Source organism: Chiloscyllium punctatum, chromosome 7, assembly GCF_047496795.1.
Source record: "Chiloscyllium punctatum isolate Juve2018m chromosome 7, sChiPun1.3, whole genome shotgun sequence".
In the NCBI taxonomy this organism is placed as follows: Eukaryota; Metazoa; Chordata; class Chondrichthyes; order Orectolobiformes; family Hemiscylliidae; genus Chiloscyllium; species Chiloscyllium punctatum.
The window spans coordinates 108,110,803-108,131,814 of record NC_092745.1 but is presented as its reverse complement, the minus strand read 5'-3'; the positions used below and the strand labels follow the sequence as shown (position 1 = coordinate 108,131,814).

At 44.3% G+C, this 21,012-nt stretch overlaps 1 protein-coding gene across 3 annotated transcripts in view; it reads right to left on the bottom strand.

Annotated features, from left to right (window-relative positions):
* Positions 1–2,225: 2,225 nt before the first annotated feature.
* hyi (hydroxypyruvate isomerase) overlaps positions 2,226–21,012 on the bottom strand; it is a 39,272-nt gene continuing 20,485 nt past the window's right edge. For all 3 annotated transcript variants that reach the window (XM_072574537.1, XM_072574538.1, XM_072574536.1), the window contains 4 exons: positions 17,843–17,892; positions 14,358–14,427; positions 11,355–11,489; positions 2,226–3,086 (listed from right to left, as the gene is read on the bottom strand). In XM_072574537.1, the coding sequence (XP_072430638.1) occupies positions 3,001–3,086; positions 11,355–11,489; positions 14,358–14,427; positions 17,843–17,892 (341 nt within the window). In that variant the 3' untranslated portion in view covers positions 2,226–3,000. The remainder of the gene's footprint in view (positions 3,087–11,354; positions 11,490–14,357; positions 14,428–17,842; positions 17,893–21,012) is intronic.

Below are 21,012 nucleotides of genomic sequence, written 5' to 3'. Positions count from 1 at the left end.
TAAGTAGACAGGGTGGTAAAGAAGGTGTTTGGAACACTTGCCTTCGTTGCTCAGACTATTGAGTATAGGAGTTGGGATGTCATGTGTAGTTGCACAGGACGTTGGTGAGGCCATTTTTGGAGTACTGATTATAATTATGGTCACCCTTCTATAAAAAGGAAATTATTAAATAGGAGAGAGTGCAGAGAAGATTTACAAGGATGTTCTCAGGACTGGATTTGGAGATGCCGGTGTTGGACTGGGGTGTACAAAGTTAAAAATCACACAACACCAGGTTATAGTCCAGCAGGTTTAATTGGAAGCACTAGCTTTCAGAGCACCGCTCCTTCATCAGGTGGTTGTGGAGAATTGTAAGACACAGAATTTATTGCAAAAGTTGACAGTGTGATGTAACTGAAATTATACATTGAAAAAGTACCTTGATTGTTTGTTGAGTCTTTCATCTGTTCGAATACCATAATAGTTTCACTTCTTTCATATGTAAATCACAAAACTTTTTTTTTAAGTTACATTCTCAGGTTAATTGTAACATTTGGTATGAGCCAGATAATATGTTGAAGGTGTTAGCCCCCTGTGTTCTCTGTCTGTGCCATAAAGTTTAGACTGATTCTAATCTAACCTACGCGTACACCGGATCTGTTCAGATGAGGAGGAACGTGACGGACACCTGGAAGTACTCAGGGATGCCCTCATAAGAACGGGGTACGATGCTCAACTCATCGACCGCCAGTTCCGACGTGCCACAGCAAGGAACCGTAATGACCTCCTCAGGAGACAGACACGTGCTGCAACCGACAGGGTACTCTTCATTGTTCAGTATTTCCCAGGAGCTGAAAACCTACACCATGTTCTTCGCAGCCTGCAACACATTATCAATGAGGATGAGCACCTCGCCAAGACCTTCCCCACACCTCCACTGCTCACCTTTAAACAACTGCTAAACCTCATACGGATCATTGTTCGTAGCAAGCTGCCCGGCTCTCAGGACAACTCCATACAACCCTGTCACGGTGGACGCTGCAAGACGTGTCAGAGTATGGACATGGATACCACCATTACACGTGGGGACTCCTCCCACCTTGTACGTGGCAAGGACTCCAGTGACTCAGCCAACATTGTCTATCTTATACGTTGCAGGCAAGGATGCCCTGAGGCCTGGTACATTGGGGAAACTGAGCAAAGGCTACGACAACGGATGAATGGGCACCGCACAACAATCAACAGACAGGAGGGTTCCCTCCCAGTTGGGGAACACTTCAGTGGTCCAGCACATTCGACCTCGGACCTTCGGGTGACCATCCTCCAAGGCGGACTTTGGGACAGGCAGCAGCGAAAAGTGGCCGAGCAGAGGCCGAGCTAAGTTCGGTACCCACAGGGAGGGCCTCAACCGGGACCTTGGGTTCATGTCACATTACAGGTGATCACCATTACACTATACACACACACACACACACACACACATATGGATACACATATACACAGACATGTACACAGCCACTCACACACACCCCTACAGACACACACTCCCACACTCACACATGCATCCTCTCACAGACTTACACCACTCTACACTCTCACACATACATACCCTCTCTCTCACAGACACTCACAACCCCTAACCCAGACACACACACACACCCCTACAGATGCACACACTCCCACACTCTCACATGCACCCCCTCACAGACTTAAGACACTACACTCACATACACACACATATACACTCTCTCACACACTCACAACCCCCAACCCAGACAGAAAAACATACAGACACACACACACAAACCCACATGCACACATATACATATACGTTTGTGGAGTGAATTTGTACTTGCAGAGTTACATTGTACTTTGCTCAAAAACTGCATGAATCCATGTAAGACTCTGTTAACTTACCTTTTAGATTAGAATCAGTCTAAACATTACGGTACAGACAGAGAACACGGGGCCTAACACCTTCAGCATATTATCTGGCTAGCACCAATTGTTAAAGTTAACCTGAGAACGTAACTTAAAAAAAAGTTTTGTGATTTACATTTGAAAGAAGTGAAACTATTATGGTATTCGAACAGATGAAAGACTCAACAAACAATCAAGGTACTTTTTCAATGTATAATTTCAGTTACATCACACTGTCAACTTTTGCAATAAATTCTGTGTCTTACAACTGTGTTCTCCACAACCACCTGATGAAGGAGCGGCGCTCCAAAAGCTAGTGCTTCCAATTAAACCTGTTGGACTATAACCTGGTGTTGTGTGATTTTTAACTCAGGACCGGAGGGTTTGAATTATATGAAGAGGCTGGGATTTTGACTGGAGCGAAATGAAGTTAAGGGTGACCTTTATGGAGATTTATAAAACCATGAGGAGCATGGATAATGAGAGTAGCATAGGTCTCTTCTCTAGGGTAGGGGAGTTCAAAACTAGAAGGCAGAATTTTAGGGGGAGAGGAGAAAGATTTAAAAGGGACCTGAGGGGCAACCTGTTCACGCAGGGTAGTTGTATATGTGGAATGGACTGCCGGAGGAAGTGATAAATACAGATAGTTATAACATTTTAGACATTTGGACAGGTACATAAATAAGGAAGATTTAGAGGGATATTGGCCAAATGCAGATAAGTGAGATTAATTTTGTTTGGGAAACTTGGTCAGCATGGATGAGTTGGACAGAAGTATCTTTTCTGTGTTGCTTGATTCTATGAGATGAGGAGGCCAACTGACTAGTTCAGACTTTGGTTTTATTTTCTTTAGCGATCGAGCAATCTTTCTGAGGAAACCTTACTGAGGAGGCTGAGTAACTGAGTTGGATTGTACATGATTTGAGTTTGACATGTTCAGTTCCACACTTCCAAGCTCTGAAAATTGCTTCATGAATAGTTACTCAAAGGATCATCCTGTTATCAGTCATACACTTAGTGTGAATTACAATCTGATTTCATAGAAATTAAACTGTTGTTACTCAAGGGAAAGATTTGGCAGAATACACTTCCTCTCCAGTGTTAACATTCAGTTGGAAGAGGCAGCTTGTTGGTGTCCTGGCTGGTCCAATAGCTCTTCAACCATCCAAGACCATTGAAGGTGCTGCCTGTTTAATTACAAAAAGAGAAACCAATTAAACTGAGACTTTAAGAAATGATTATTGTCATTCGAGCTCATGCTGTTTTACCTCTGGAGCTGCCTGCATGATTTTATTGTTATGGGGTTATTCATCTCATACTTTAAAAGATGCACAAAAGTAAATAACTCAGAAATGAGCTTTCCTTTTAATAGATTGTTAAGTTGTTCCAGAACAAGCTTTTTTTTCCTTTTCTGCTAACATACACACTGCAACAGATTTTTTAGTATCTTGCAAATTCTTCAAACTGTTGAAAAACATGGATTTATTATAAAAAGACAGATTCAACAGTGTAATGAGGTCAGAAACTCAGTGGTCCCAGAGGAACTCCAAAAACAGCATCAGTGAGAAGGTTATTACTTTCCAAGGGCCACTTGATAACACTTCAATCACTGTACTGATGATCAAGAGTAACTGGGCTAATTTGGACGTCTGAGACAGGCCTGGGTGATTTTCCACATGATCAGGTAGATGCTAATTTTGTAGTTGTACTGGAACAGCTTGGCTGGGGATTCCAGAGCACTGGGATTGCTGGAAGGTGGGCTTTGCAGTATCTAGTGCTTTGAGCCATTTCTTGATTCATGTGGCATGAATAGATGCTGTGAATATAAGACAAGGGTATCAAGGAGGAATTCCGAAAAAGAAATGGTCAAAAGGTGGAATTTGTTTCCAAAGGCAGTAGCTGAATAGAATAGAACATGAGGACAGAAGGAAGAAGCTGTGATTGTTAATCTGGCTGGAGGTGAATGCAAATGCTTCAGCCTTGCGTTCTTCACTTAAGGTGCTGGTTCTCTCATCATTCGGGATGGGGATATGTGTGGAGTCGTCACTTCCTGTTGGGTCTGCCTAATATATATGATTAAATATGGCAGGACTGCAGAGCTTAGATCTTGTTTAGTGATTGTGGGATTGCTTAGACCTCTCTATCACAAGCTGCTTCCACACACATATAGTCATATTTTATCACGTAACCAGGGTGACATGTCATTGTCAGATATGCCTGGTGCTGCTCCCAGCATGCCCCCCTACACTCTCCATTGATCTCTGGGTTTGATGAAATGGTAGAGTGGGGATATGCTGGACCATGAGGTTGCAGATTGTCATCAAATACAATTCTGTTGCTGATAATGACCCACACCACCTCCAAGATGCCCAGTCTGTGTTGTTACATCTGTCCCATCTGGCATATTTGTCATGCCACACAACCCAATGCAAGGTATTTCTAAGGTAAAAGCAGAACATTGTCACCATATTTTGAACAGAGAGGCGAGGAGAGAGGGCGGAGAGAAGCCAGGGCTGCCGGGTAAGTCAGTTTTTTCCCACTTAAAAAGGGACTTTCCTTGAGAGTTGGGCGTCCATTTTGAACAGAGTGGCGAGGAGAGAGGGTGGAGAGAAATGAGGGCTGCTGGGAAATTTTTCAGTTGGTGAGAGCTAAAGTGAGATTGGTTCAAGACAAAAGAAAGCCTAACCTCGGTTGTGGGTAAAATTCTAGAATCCATCATTAAGGATGAGGTTTCTAAATTCTTAGAAGAGCAGAGTCTGATTAGAACAAGTCAACATGGATTTAGTAAGGGGAGGTCATGCCTGACAAACCTGTTGGTATTCTTTGAAGAGGTGACAAGTAGGTTAGACCAGGGAGACCCAGTGGATGTGATCTATCTAGACTTCCAAAAGGCCTTTGATAAGGTGCCACACGGGAGGCTGCTGAGCAAGGTGAGGGCCCATGGTGTTTGAGGTGAGCTACTGGGATGGATTGAGGATTGGCTGTCTGACAGAAGGCAGAGAGTTGGGATAAAAGGTTCTTTTTCAGAATGGCAGCCGGTGACGAGTGGTGTCCCGCAGGGTTCAGTTTTGGGGCCACAGCTGTTCGCATTATATATTAATGATCTGGATGAAGGGACTGGGGGCATTCTAGCGAAGTTTGCCGATGATACGAAGATAGGTGGACAGGCAGGTAGTACGGAGGAAGTGGGGAGGCTGCAGAAGGATCTAGACAGTTTGGGAGAGTGGTCCAGGAAATGGCTGATGGAATTCAACGTGAACAAATGCGAGGTCTTGCACTTTGGCAAAAAGAATAAAAGCACAGACTACTTTCTAAATGGTGAGAGAATTCGTAAAGCCAAAGTACAAAGGGATCTGGGAGTGCTAGTCGAGGATTCTCTAAAGGTCAACATGCAGGTTGAGTCTGTGATTAAGAAAGCGAATGCGATGTTGTCACTTATCTCAAGAGGGTTGGAATATAAAAACACCATTGTGCTACTGAGACTTTATAAAGCTCTGGTTAGGCCCCATTTGGAGTACTGTGTCCAGTTTTGGTCCCCACGCCTCAGGAAGGACATACTGGCACTGGAACGTGTCCAGCGGAGATTCACACGGATGATCCCTGGAATGGTAGGCCTAACATATGACGAACGGCTGAGGATCTTGGGATTGTATTCATTGGAGTTTAGAAGATTAAGGGGAGACTTAATAGAGACGTACAAGATAATACATGGCTTGGAAAGGGTGGATGCTAGGAAATTGTTTCCGTTAGGTGAGGAGACTAGGACCCGTGGACACAGTCTTAGAATTAGAGGGGGTAAATTCAGAACAGAAATGCAGAGACATTTCTTCAGCCAGAGAGTGGTGGGCCTGTGGAATTCATTGCCGCAGAGTGCAGTGGAGGCCGGGACGCTAAATGTCTTCAAGGCAGAGATTGATAGATTCTTGTTGTCTCGGGGAATTAAGGGCTATGGGGAAAATGCAGATAAGTGGAGTTGAAGTGCCCAGCAGCCATGATTGAATGGCGGAATGGACTCGATGGGCCGAATGGCCTTGCTTCCACTCCTATGTCTTATGGTCTTATGGTTAAAATGAGTCAGTTTTAATGCAAGGAGTGTCAGAAATAAGAATGATGAACTTAGAGCATGGATCAATACTTGGGACTATCATGTATTGGTTTCGGAGACATGGGTTTCAGAGGGGCAGGAACGGTTGCAAGATGTTCCAGGGTTTTCAACGTTTAAAAAGAACAGGGAGGTGGAAAAAGAGGAGGGGATGTAGCATTGTTAATCAGAAAGTGCATCACAGCTACAGAAACGAAGGTTATTGAGGAAGGTTTGTCCACTGAGTCAGTTTGGGTGGAAGTTAGGAACAGCAAGGGAGCAGCCACCTCACTGGGGGTTTCTACAGATCCCCTAATAGCAGTAGGAAGATTGAAGAACTCATAGGCCGGCAGATTTTGGAAAAATGCAGATGTAGCAGGATTGTTGTTATGGGTGACTTCAACTTTCCCAATATTGACTGGAATCTCCTAAGTGCAGATGGTTTGGATGGAGCTGTTTTTGCCAGGTGTGTTCAGGAGGGTTTCCTTACTCAGTATGTAGACAAACCGATAAGGGGAGAGACCATTTTGGATTTGGTGCTCAGCAATGAGCCAGGACAGGTGTCAGATCTCGCCGTGGGAGAGCATTTTGGTAAAAGTGATCACAACTGCCTCACATTTACCATAGTCATGGAGAGAGAAAGGAGCAGTTACCAAGGGAAGGTATTTAACTGGGGAAAAGGAAACTATGACGCTATCAGACAGGAGTTGGGAAGTACAGATTGGGAGCAATTGTTCCACAGAAAGGGCACAACAGACATGTGGAGGCTGCTTAAGGAGCAGTTGGTGCGAGTGATGCACAAATTTGCTCCTCTGAGCCTGATAAGAAGGGGTAAAATTAAGGAGCCTTGGATGACGAGAACAGAGAAGCTTCTCGTCAAAAGGAAGAAGGCAGCTTACATAAGGTGGAGGAAGCAAAGATTTAGCACAGCTTTAGAGGATTCCTGGCTTGCTAGAAAGGAGCTCAGAAATGGACTGAGGAGAGCCCAGACAGGACACAAGTAAAAGGCTTGGCAAGAAGGATTAGGAAGCACCCAAAGGCATTTTACTCATACGTGAGGAATAAAAGAATGATCAGGGAGAAGATAGGGTCAATCGGGGATAGCTTAGGGAACTTGTGCGTGGAGTCTGAGCAGATAGGGGAAGCCCTAAATGAGTTTTTGCTTCAGTTTTCACTAAGGAAAGGAACTTATTGTGAATGAGAACTTTGAGGAGCTGGGATACAGACTTGAACAGATCATGATTGGTGAAGTTGATGTACTGTAAGTCTTGGCAAACATTAAGATTGATAAGTCCCCAGGGCTACACCAGATTTATCCCAGGCTGCTCCAGGAAGCGAGAAATGAGGTTGCTAAGCAGCTGGAGAAGATCTTTGCTTCCTCACCTCTCTATGGGAGTCGTACCAGAGGATTGGAAGGAGGAGAATGTTCCTCTTTTCAAGAAGGGGAATGGGGAAATCCCTGGCAATTACAAACCAGTCAGTCTTACGTCTGTGGTCAGCAAGGTTTTGGAAAGAACTCTGAGGGATAGGATTTATGAGTATTTGGAAAAGCATAGCATGATTAAAAGCAGTCAGCATGGCTTTGTGAGGGGGCAGGTCATGTCTAACTAATCTTATTGAGTTCTTTGAGGAGGTGACAAGACAGGTCGACGAAGGTTGAGCAGTGGATGTGGGGTGTATGGACTTCAGTAAAGCATTTGATAAGGTTCCCCATGGTAGGCTCATTCATAAAGTCAGGCCGTAGGGGATACAGGGAGATTTGTCTCTCTGGATTCAGAATTGGCTGGCTGACAGAAGGCAGAGAGTGGTTGTAGATGGAAAGTATTCTGTCTGGAGGTCAGTGGTGAGTGGGGTCCTGCAGGACTCTGTTCTTGGGCCTCTGCTCGTTGTAGGTTTTATAAATGACTTGGATGAGGAGCTTGAGGGGTGGGTTAATAAATTTGTCGATGACACAAGGTTGGAGGTGCCATTGATAGTATCGAGGGCTATTGCAGGCTGCAGCGTGACATAGACAGAATGCAGAGCTGGGCTGAGAAATGGCAGATGGAGTTCGACCAGGGTAAATGCAAAGTGATGCATTTTGGAAGGTCGAACTTGAATGCTGAATATAGGATTAAAGACAGGGTTTTTGGCAGTGTGGAGGAACAGAAGAATCTTGGTGTTCAAGTACATAGATCTCTCAAAGTTGCCATCTAAGTAGATAGGTTTGTTAAGAAAGCATATAACGTTCTGGCTTTCATTAACAGGGGATTGAATTTAAGAGCAGCGAGGTTTTGCTACAGCTCTACAAGTCCCTGGTGAGACCACACTTGGAATATTGTGTCCAGTTCTGGTTGGCCTACTATAAGAAAGATACAGAGGCTTTGAGAGGGTGAAAAGAAGGTTTACCAGGATGCTGCTTGGACCGGAGGGCTTGCCTGATGAAGAGAGGTTGACTAAGTTCGAACTTTTCTCTCTGGAGTGAAGGAGGAAGAGAGATGACTTAATCGAGGTATACAAGGTAATGAGAGCATGGATAGAGTCAATAGCCAGAGACCTTTCCCCAGGGCAGGACTGACTGGCACAAGGGGTCATAATTGTAAGATATTAGGAGGAAGGCATAGAGGAGACGTTAGAGGCAGGTTCTTTACGCAGAGAGTTGTGAATACATGGAATGCGTTGCCAGCGATGCTGGTGGAAGCAGAGTCATTAGGGACATTTCAGCGACTGCTGGACATGCACATTGAGGGGTGAATTGAGGGGTGCGTAGGTTAGGTTATTTTACTTTAGATTAGGAATAATCCTCGGCTCAACATCGTGGGCCAAGGGGCCTGTCCCGTGATGTACTTTTCTATGCTCTATGCTCTACAAGAACTTTGAGCAGTCACTCTGACAGATACTGTCATAGACGAAGGCATCTTTTAACAGGTGGATTGGTGAAAATAAGGTCAAATATATTTCCCTCTAGTTGGTTCCCGCACCATTTCCCTCAGACCCAGTTAAGTAGCAATGTCCTTTAGTATTTGGAGAACTCAGTTGGTAATGGGCTACCAAGCCTCTCTTTGTGACGGAATTGAAGTCCCCCAAAGAGGGCACATTCTGTGCCCTGTCCATCTTGACTGTTTCATTAGCTGAGGTAGGGGCAATATGTGATGGTCAGTAACAGGCTTCCTTGCCAATGTTTGACATGATGCCATGAGACTTTATGAGGTCCAGAGTCAAGGTTGAGGACTCCCAGGGTGACCATTAACCAATGCCACCACCTGGATCTGCTAGGACTGGGCGTGTCAGGCCTTTGCTTGATTACTCTATGGGACAGCTTTCCCAATCTTGGCATCAGGTGCCAAATCTTGGTAAGGGCTTCCCCAGAATGCAGTGGACACCAGATCAATGGACTTACTCAAGTCTGAGTTAGACCTTTGGTGGACAATGTGAAAAGGGTCGTAATGAGAATACAGGAAAGTGAAACCGAGATCAGATGTAATCTTACTGATTAGTAGAACAGGCTTTGAGGGGCTGAATGGCGTACGCTTTCTCTGAATCCTACGGTTTCAGGAGTTGAAGTGTTCAGCAGTGTCCCCTCCGATATAATGTTCAATATATAAAAATTACCTGGACATCACTGCTCAGGGCACAAGTTTCCAAATGACATGAAACTCAGAAATGTAGTGAGCAATGAGGAGGACAGGAACAGACTTCAGGAAGACTTAGACAGACCAGCGAAATGGAAAGATACATAGTGCTTAAGGTCTGATATAGGTAAGTGTGACGTATAAATGAGGAGAACCAACATAAACTAAACCATAAAGTATTAGGGCTTTAGAAACAGGTTGGACTGGTGAGGTGAGGTAGTTCACTTCGGAAGAAGTAACAGGAATGCAGAGTACTGGGCTAATGGTAAAATTCTCGGCAGTGTAGATGAACAGAGAAATCTTGGTGTCCTGGTACATAAATCCTGGAAGTTGCCACCCAGGTTGATAGGGTTGTTAAAAAGGCATATGGTGTGTTGGCATTTATTGGTAGGGGGAATTGAGTTTCAGAGCCATGAGGAGAAAGTGAGGACTGCAGATGCTGGAGATCAGAGCTGAAAATGTGTTGCTGGAAAAGCGCAGCAGGTCAGGCAGCATCCAAGGAGCAGGAGAATCATGAGGTCATGCTTCAGCTGTCCATGACACTGGCAAGGCCTCAGGTGGAGTATTACGTACAGTTCTGGTCACCGCATTACAGGAAGGATGTGGAAGCTTTGGAAAAGGTTCAGCGGTGATTTACTAGGATGTTGCCTGGTATAGAAGGAAGTCTTATGAGGAAAGGCTGAGGGAACTAAGGCTGTTTTCGTTGGAGAGAAGAAGGTTGAGAGGTGAATTAAATGAGACGTATAAGATAATCAGAGGGTTTGATCGGGTGGACAGTGAGAGCCTTTTTCCTCGGAAGGTGAAGGCTAGCATGAGGGGACATAGCTTTAAATTGAGGGGTGATAGATTTAGGACAGATATCAGGGATAGATTTTTTATTCAGAGAGTAGTTGGGGCATGGAATGGCCTGCCTGCAACAGTAGTAGACTCGCTGACGTAATGGGCATTGGACATACATATGGGTAATAACAGAACGATGTAGGTTAGATGGGCATCAGATTAATTTCACAGGTCAGCGCAATATAGAGGACCAAAGGGCCTGTACTGCGCTGAAACGTTCTATGTTCTATGGTGGTGTACTTTACCAACTCTTTAAATGTGGCAGAACCAGTTGAGAAACTTATGATGAGTTCTTTGACTTTACAAATGGAAACATGGGATATACTGGTTAGACCTCAGCTATTGGTGTTGTGTCCAATTCTGGGCAGTACACTTCAGAAAAGATGTTAAAGCCATGGAGGAGATGCAGAGGAGCTTTACCAGAATGGTGCTAGGGATCAAAGACATCAGTTAAGTGGATCGACTATCAAAACTGACCTTTTCCTTAGAGCAGAGAAGAATAAGGAAGGACAAATTCAGTAAAAGTGTTCAAAATTCTTGGAAGATTTTAATAGAATAAACAAATACAAACTGTTTCCAGTGGCAGAAGAATTGGTAACCAAGGGACACGGATTTAAGATGATTGGCAGTAGAACCAACAGTGACACAAGGCAACATTATATCACAGCAAGATGTTATGATCTGGAATGTACAGCCGACTGGAAGTAGATTCAATAATAACTTTCAGTTGAAAGTTGGGTAAATACTTGAAAATGGGCAAATGCTCCACTGTGGGGCAAAAACAGGGGAGTGGGATTTTATTGGATAGGTCTGCGAAACAGCTAGCTCAGGTAGAATGGACACAAAAGGTCTCCTTCTATTCTCCATTTGACAACATAAGTACTGTCTATAAATAATGACAAATGTGAGGACAATACACGTACCTTTTGGAGAATATTCACAGCCTATATAACCTTGATATCCCAACTTCTCCAGTAAGCTGAATATATAGCTGTAGTTGATCTCTCCTGGACTGTCTGGTTCATTCCGGTTAGGAGCTTGGGCAATTTGGACATGACCTGATGGTGGAAGCCATATCACATCAGAACAGCAGTATATTCTTCAAGACTTGGGATTAAAAGCGCAATTATCTCTGACAGGAGATCTCTGCACGGAATTCACTGACAGCATGTATGTCATCAAACTTGGTGAACTGAATATATTCTAATGAAAAACACAGTTCTTAATTATGTTTCTGGGAATGACAGCTTTAGCAGCGTATTCATGACGGCTGGTTTGCTCAATGTAATATCTCATCAGCCTGGGCAAAACTTCAGTGTCTTTCTGCAAATTAACTGACTTTAATGATGTACCAGTCTCAAATATAATGCCCTTTCTACAGATCTGCACTGCACAATTCCACAATGGGAACTGCTTAGTGTGATTGAACCATTGGGGAATTCAGCTACCCAAGACAATCAGCAGCTGAACTTCATGCAGGGACAATTCATTCTATACTGGACAAATGAGCACTGAAATTTCACTTCAACATTTCACTCACAAGCCTACTGTAATATGCCTGAGGACTCCACTTACATTCTGTACCTTGATTACGAGACGTTAAGTCAAGGGAATAAAAGACTTGCAGCTTTTAGTCATTCTTAGGGTGTTTTTAACCTTGAGAGAAATGCAATCCTTAAAATTTAATTTTAATTCAAATTTCAGAAATTGGGTTGCTGAACTACTCCAATTAGCTCTATAAAATTGAACATTCTTTCTCATGAGCCGCAATACTTTGTCAGGCAGTGAATTTTTATCAGTAGCTGCAGAATGCTAGAGTACCTAAATAACACATTGTGGGTTAGCTCCGTAATGGGCATTTTCATAAAGGTCATTAGAGCAAAAACGGATGAGAGGTAACTTGATAGAGGTGTACAAGATATTGAGAGGCAGAGATAGAGCGGATAGACAGAAGATTCTTTCCCAAGGTGGAAATTTCTATCACAAGGGGACATAATTCTAAGGAAATTGGAGGAAGGTTTAGGGGAGATGTCAGAGGTAGGTTCTTTACACAGGGAGTGGTGGGTGTGTGGAATGCACTGCCAGCAATGGTAGTAGAGTTAGATGTATCAGGGACATTTAAGTGACTCTTGGATAGGCACATGGAAGTTAGTACAATGAAAGGTATGTAGGTTAGTCTGCTCTTAGAGTAGGATAGAAGGCTGGCAAACATTGAGGGCTGAAGGGCCTGTACTATGCTATACTGCTGTTGAGAGTTGGGAGCATTCTCGCCTCTAAATCAAATCAACACCCAGAATATCTGATGTGAAAAAAAGGCAAGTGAGCCCAATCCAGTCCTTGTGTTCCATTTGAATCCCTTCCTTATCTAATGATTTGGAGATGCTGGTGTTGGACTGGGGTGCACAAAATTAAAAATCACACTACACCAAGTTATAGTCCAACAGGTTTATTTGGAAGCACTATAAATTTGCTATAAATTCTGTGTCTTACAATCTTATTCTCCACAATCAACTGATGAAGGAGCAGCGCTCCAAAAGCTAGTGCTTCCAAATAAACTTGTTGGATTATAACCTGGTGTTGTGTGATTTTTAAAACTTCCTTATCTAACTCCAGCAGCACACTTTCTATTCACTTCTCCTTCATATGCCAAGCCAGCTTCCCCCTAAATGCATCATTTCAATTGTTCTTTCCACTCCCTCTACTCCTTCTGGAAGTGAATTCTACCTATTAACCAATTTTCTCTGAATTTCCTACTTGATTCCTTTGGGAATATCTTACTGGTCCCTCCTTTTGCTCCACTCATGAATACAAATGCTCTTGTTATGTTAACTCTGTCAAACCCTTTCATAATTCTGATGATCTTCATTAGGAGAAAGGTTAACATTTCAGATCAATGACCTTCCAATTATGCTACTTCCAAAATAACACTTCCTTTTTCCTCAACTGAAGATAACTCTCCAGCATGGGTGATAGGGACATTAACTGCATCTGCTCAATTTCCTCCACCTGTGCTCTCACCCCTTACCTGTTCTCCCAGAACTGGGATTGAGTTGCTTTCCTTTCCCCTTTTCTGACTCTGTAACTGCTACATTTCCAACGTTCTTCCATTTTATTCAAACACTGGGTTGGATTTTCCGAGGAGGGGCAAACATTGCTGCTTTTTCATTTTCTCGGAGGGTGTGGGAAGACTGATTTTGGACCCCAGTTGGTGGGGGTGGGTGGGTGAGGCTGTTATCAGTCTCAATCGGGGTGGGGGTCCCAAAAAGGGAGGGGCTGCTGGGTCCTAGGACTACAGGGTATGTCAGGTTCAACAATGTGATGTAGAGGGGCGTCTCGGGGAAGTATAGTTGGGCAGATGTTCAGCTTAATAGTTATCAAGAGCTTGACTGGGTTTTTAATTGTCTAACGTTTCCCAGTTAACTTAAATGCCGAGGAACCCTCCAAATTCTCAAACTACATGGATATTTTCCGAGGGCTCCAGCCATTGGAGAATGTCCAGCAGAATCTTAATTGCCCTGGGTAATTCCCTTAGAATCTGCTCCTTCAGGAATTCTCCAGGGTCCTGATGCACAAATACCATCCGTGCTGCACAAACAGCTATTTAGTTATTGGAAAATTCAGGCAAGCAATTTTGCTTCACTCGACAGACGCTGCCTGTATTTCCAGCATTGTGTGCTTTGATTCATTATTTATAATGGTTTTGAGTTCTCTGAACGTCATTTCTGAAGAACAGAAGACAAGCAGTGCTCACTCTCTAAGCAACAGAGCTCACAGACACAACCCTACCCCACAACAGAAACACCAACACCGCAAAAATGCTGGAAGATCAGCTTGAGCCACACTTAATGACTTTCTTAGTATACGGGCAGATCACTGGTTACAATCCACCTGAAACATAAACATGTAAACAGAACGCAAGTACTTGCCTATTCGGGAGAAGTAGGTGGATATATTCTGAGTGAGATTCCCATCCATTATCTGGCAGTGAAACAAGTCCTGCAGTGAAACACAATTCAGTTAATCCGGAAACAGCCAGTCTCTGCACAGAAAGTTGCACTATGTTACCTCAGTTTGAGGCACCAAATTTACAAGGAACAACCTTGTACAGAAAGAATGTCTGATCATGATAGAAATCGAGTGAGACTGAGGATTGCATTCCCTCAGAGGATAGGGGTTTATCATGCTGTTACAGCAGAGTTGAAACAGGAGTCCATGCCTCACATTAGCTGCCTCCCGCCTTACTTCACACATCCTTCTATACCTTTTCCCTTCTGTATGTGTCTAACTTCCTCTTCAATGTGTATAGGCTAATCTAATGGGTCGCAAATTTCACATTGTAAGAACACTAAGTAAATTCCCTTGAATTCCCTATTAAATTACTTAGTGCCTCTTTGGAGAAATATCATCATTCAAACAATTCAATTCCCAATGAAAAGATGCACGCCCCAATATTAAATATCAATAGAGGAATTTTTCGGAATGTCCAAAAATTTGTGATGCCTGGTGTCACAACAGAAGAGTCAATGGTAGCCATGATGTGGAGGAACTGGTGTTGGACTGGGGTGGACAAAGTTAAAAATCACACAACACCAGGTTATAGTCCAACAGGTTTATTTAGAAACACTAGCTTTCAGAGTACTCCTCCTTCATCATGTGATTGTGGAGTATAAGATCATAAGTTAACTGAGAAGGTGATTAAAATAAGTTCTGAGATTTACATATTAATGAACTGAAACCTGCAACCCATTCTAAAAGATGAAAGACTTAACAATTCAGGTTTGCTCAATATATCATTTCACTTGCATGACACTGTGTTCTTTTGCTATAAATTCTGTGTCTTATGGTTGTATACTGTACAAACACCTGATGAAGGAGCAGCACTCCAATTAAACCTGTTGATTTTTAACATTTACAACATAAGAGCTTATGGAGATTCATACGATCATGAGGGATATCGATAAGGTGAACGGCAGGTGTCTTTTCCCTGGGCTGGGGAATTTCAAGACTAGGTGAGAAGAGAAAGATTCAAAAAAGACACGAGGGGCAATTCTTTTTACACAGAGAGTGGTGGGTGCGATTACAGTTACAACATTTAAAATACATTTGGGTAAATACACGAATAAGAAATGTTGGAAGGTATATGAGCTAATTGCAGGCAGATGGGACTAGTTTATTTTGCGATTATGGTTGACATGGACTGGTTGGACCGAAGGGTCTGTTCCGTGCTGTCTGACTCTATGACTGGATTACTGCCCACAATGCTTTCTTTACATCTTTTCAGACAGTGAATTTCTGATTTTGGGAGAGGCTGCTTACTGTCTAAGGGCTAGATTAGAGTGGTGCTGGAAAAGCACAACAGGTCAGGTAGCATCCAAGGAGCAGGAAAATCGACGTTTCGAGCAAATGCCCTTCACTATCATTCCTGATGAAGGGCTTTTGCCTACAATGTCAATTTTCCTGTTCCTTGGATGCTGCCTGACCTGCTGTGCTTTTCCAGCACCACTCTAATCTAGACTCTGATCTCCAGCCCTCGCTTTTGCCTTGCTGTCTGAGGGCTGACTAGTGGCATGAGATCTCACAAATCCTGCCATGCGACTGTACAAATTGCTGATGGTGATAGCAGCACACAGATGCTCCATGTGTTGGCACTTTACATGACAGGTAAGGCATTACTTCATTCATTGCCAAAAAGAGAGCAGAACCCTCAATATTCAAAGTAAATCTCTAACTATGTTCATCAGTAAATAACTGGAGTGAGTGGAAGGGAATTTCCACTGACCACATGTAAAGTTTCTCAAATCTGGCTACACCAAAGGAGCTGTGCTAGTGACCAGTGCCAGCGTTAAGTGGAACACCTTGTGCATATATGTAAGGTTGGAGACATTGTTTTAAACTTAGTCCAGCATCAAACAGATCACCTTTCCTGGTGTTCAGATAAATACTAAACCTTTCAAAGACTTAGGGGCCCTAGTCAATATGAACAACTGTTTATTATGGATGGATATGTAAAGTCTTCATGTAGTTTAGCTGGATTGGCCATGCTAAATTGCCCATAATATTCAGGGAGGGTAAGTATGGACTTGATGGGCTGAATGGCCTGCTTTCACACTGTAGAAATTCTATGGTTCTACATAGCTCATGCTACTGACAGGGGAAATAACAGAGTACCATGAAATACCAGCCATTCCTGAGCATCCAGAAAAAGTTTAGTATTTGCAAATCCAAATATTTTGTTTTAATTCATCACTTATCACGCTGTGGCCTTCTGATCATGGTGGCTATTTAGTCAGTGTGTATCAAAAAGGGTTGGGTACTAAAACACACGTGCAACAGATCATGCAGGACATTTTCAATGGTGACACCCTATCTCCTGTGTGGGGAACACAGTTTGATCCAAAAACTGTATTTGTCCAAAAACCCAGACACTTAATTTCCAGGCAGCATCAGTATGGGAGTGGAGAGGCTGTTCGCTGACTGGACCAAAAGCACAAGATCACCAAGAGCCACATACTCAGATGATCCGAGTCCTTTACGGTGCTTTCAGACTTACAGCCAACCTCTAGCCCTCCTTATTCTCCGGATACAGCAGCAGGAATGTCGCAATGTCAATATTCCTGGCTACTTTTGGGGCAGAGGATCAGAAATCAGCCAATTCTCTCTGTTCCCATTATTGCAGGACTTTCCCCGCAAGAGTCATGTCAATGTAAGATGAATAGATCTCTTGCCTAATCAAACCTTAAAATCTTTTTTGCCCAAAGCAGTTACAAGGTCTTGAGGCACCCCCAGCACTCCCTAACAGTGATCTATAACCTAGTTAACTTTAGCACTCTGATGATCAGTACAAAGTGTGGCATAAAGAGGGATTTGGTTCCAAAATTTGGAAAAAAAACCCCCAAATCCATCAAAGTCTCAATCCTGATGGTGCCAGACGTGAAACACCGAACCTGCACAGGAGGGAGTATCCCACACTATTGCCAATTAGTCCCCTCTTGATCACTTCCACTCACTTTTATCAATTATTAATAATATTTAAAGCAGCATTAATATTAATAAGGTAATTAACTGTGAGCTGATGTGATGGCCGCTGAATGGGTATCTGGAGGCAGGATGATTTGGAATGAGGCACTCACTGAAGGGTCAAGAATTTTGATGCAATAATGACGAGTTCAGTAGAAATTTACCCAAGCTGGATTGCTGAGAAGCATTTCTGTCAACATCAAAAACCAGCATTCGGACAGGGATGTTATATTAATATTCCAAGTGAACATGAATATGCTGACTGCTGTCCTCATCAAAAGAGGATGTGATTACTGATTCATCAGACTTTCTGTCATCCATTATTCTTACAGATTGTAAATCGCTGACGACTCGGGAATTTAGGAAATTATTTTCTATTTATGGTGTCACTCACCAGCTGGAGTTTCAGGTTCGGCCTATCCACTTGCTGCAGAACCTTCTCAGCTGAAACAAACAGCACAGCCCGTATTAAATGGGTACAGAGGGAAACGGTTACGAACCTGCAGATTAAGCCACTTGAATTTCATCTCAACTTTAAACCACTTCAGGACTAATCTTTAAAGGCTGGGTTAAGCTAGCGGTTTTATTCCAAGGGGGTTTACTATAATGGCATACTGCTGCAATCAGAGGTGCTGTAACTGTGATTGTGAAAACAGGCAGGCTGGTGTTTACATTGTTGTCAGCTGTCCCTCAATTCCAGGATGATGTCTACGCAGGGTTATGAGGTTCTGCAAGGGGGCCTTCTGTTGACTGAACAGGTCAACTCTCGACCCAGAGATCTTTGTGGTCAGGCAGCTGCTTGATGTAGTGGGATCCAGAGTGTAGGGTTGACTTGTTCTTTATTACTGCTGTTTTCCCTCATCAATGAGGCATTTGGACTCAACGCTTGATGCAGCTCAATGGGCAAACTGTTTTGAACGATTGGTATCAAGCTCCACCCAGTCATTCATGTGACTGAAAACAGCAATAGATACAATCTCCAAAAGAGATGCTCATTTAAACAAAACTAATAATGATTCAGAATCATAGAGGACAGAAGATGGACACTCAGCCCATCATGTTCATGGAACTCTTTGGAAGATCTAGTTATTCCCATCCGTTGTTCTCTATCCATAACCCTGCGAACGTTTCATTTAACAGTGTAGATCTTACTCCATTTGGAATGTTAAGAGGCTTCCAACATTCCTTCAAGCAGCACATTTCAGATCACAATAGCTCATCACATTAATAAGCTCTTCCCCTCCATCTGATTCCTCCAGCTCTTTTGCCAATTAACTGAAACCAATATCCTCTAAATTACTGAGTCTCCTGGATTCATCTCAGCTCAATGTGGTATCCTCTTGGCCCGGTGTGGTATCCTCTCGGCCCTGGTGTGGTACCCTCTCGGCCACGGTGTGGTACCCTCTCGGCCACGGTGTGGTACCCTCTCGGCCCGGGGTGGTATCCTCTCGGCCCGGGGTGGTACCCTCTCGGCCCGGGGTGGTATCCTCTTATCCCAGTGTGGTACCCTCTCTCCCTGGTGTGGTACAGAACATAGAACAATACTGCACAGAACAAACCCTTCGCCCCATGATGTTGTGCCGAACACTTGTCCTAGCTTAAGCACCCATCCATGTACCTATCCAATTGCCGCTTAAAGGTCGCCAATGATTCTGACTCTGCCACGACCACAGACAGTGCATTCCATGCCCCCACCACTCTCTGGGTAAAGAACCCACCCCTGACATCTCCCCTATACCTTCCACCCTTCACCTTAAATTTATGTCCTCTTGTAACACTCTGTTGTACCCGGGGAAAAAGTTTCTGACTGTCTACTCTATCTATTCCCCGATCATCTTATAAACCTCTATCAAGTCACCCCTCATCCTTCGCCGTTCCAATGAGAAAAGGCCTAGCACTCTCAACCTATCCTCGTACAACCTATTCTCCATTCCAGGCAACATCCTGGTAAATCTCCTCTGCACCCTCTCCAAAGCTTCCACATCTTTCCTAAAGTGAGGCGACCAGAACTGCACACAGTACTCCAAATGTGGCCTAACCAAAGTCCTGTACAGCTGCAACATCACTTCACGACTCTTGAATTCAACCCCTCTGCTAATGAACGCTAATACACCATAGGCCTTCTTACAAGCTCTATCCACCTGAGTGGCAACTTTCAAAGATCTATGAACATAGACCCCAAGATCCCTCTGCTCCTCCACCTGACTAAGAACCCTACCATTAACCCTGTATTCCGCATTCTTATTTGTCCTTCCAAAATGGACAACCTCACACTTGGCAGACTTGAACTCCATCTGCCACTCCTCAGCCCAGCTCTGCATCATATCTAAGTCTCTTTGCAGCCGACAACAGCCCTCCTCACGATCCACAACTCCACCAATCTTCGTATCATCTGCAAATTTACTGACCCACCCTTCGACTCCCTCTTCCAAGTCATTAATAAAAATTACAAACAGCAGGGGACGCAGAACTGATCCCTGTGGAACTCCACTTGTAACTGGGCTCCAGGCTGAATATTTACCATCTACCACCACACTCTGACTTCGACCGGTTAGCCAGTTCTCTATCCAACTGGCCAAACCTCCCACTATCCCATGCCTCCTGACTTTCCGCATAAGCCTACCATGGGGAATCTTATCAAATGCCTTACTAAAATCCATGTACACTACATCTACTACTCTGTCCTCATCCACATGCTTGGTCACCTCCTCAAAGAATTCAATAAGACTTGTAAGGCAAGACCTACCCCTCACAAATCTGTGCTGGCTGTCCCTCGTCAAGCAGTGTCTTTCCAGATACTCATAAATCCTATCCCTCAATACCCTTTCCATTACTTTGCCTACCACCGAAGTAAGACTAACTGGCCTGTAATTCCTGGGGTTATCCCTATTCCCTTTTTGGAACAGGGCACAACATTCGCCAATCTCCAGTCCCCTGCTACCACCCCCATTGACAGTGAAGACGAAAAGATCCTCTCGGCCCTGCTGTGGTATCCTCTCGGCACAGTGCGGTACCCTCTCGGCCCGGTGCGGTACCCTCTCGGCCCGGTGCGGTATCCTCTCTTCCTCGGTGTGGTATCCTCTCGGCCCCGGTGTGGTATCCTCTCTTCCTCGGTGTGGTATCCTCACAGCCCGGTGTGGTATCCTCTCTTCCTCGGTGTGGTATCCTCTCGGCCCCGGTGTGGTATCCTCTCGGCCTGTTGTGGTAGCTTCTTGACCCGATGTGGTATCCTCTCAGCCCCGGTGTGGTACCCTGTCGGCCCGTTGTGGTAGCCTCTTGACCCGATGTGGTATCCTCTCAGCCCCGGTGTGGTACCCTCTCGGCCCGTTGTGGTACCCTCTCGGCCCGATGTGGTATCCTCTCGGCCCCGGTGTGGTACCCTCTCGGCCCCGGTGTGGTACCCTCTCGGCCCCGGTGTGGTATCCTCTCGGCCCCGGTGTGGTATCCTCTCGGCCCCGGTGTGGTATCCTCTCGGCCCCGGTGTGGTATCCTCTCGGCCCCGGTGTGGTATCCTCTCGGCCCCGGTGTGGTATCCTCTCGGCCCCGGTGTGGTATCCTCTCGGC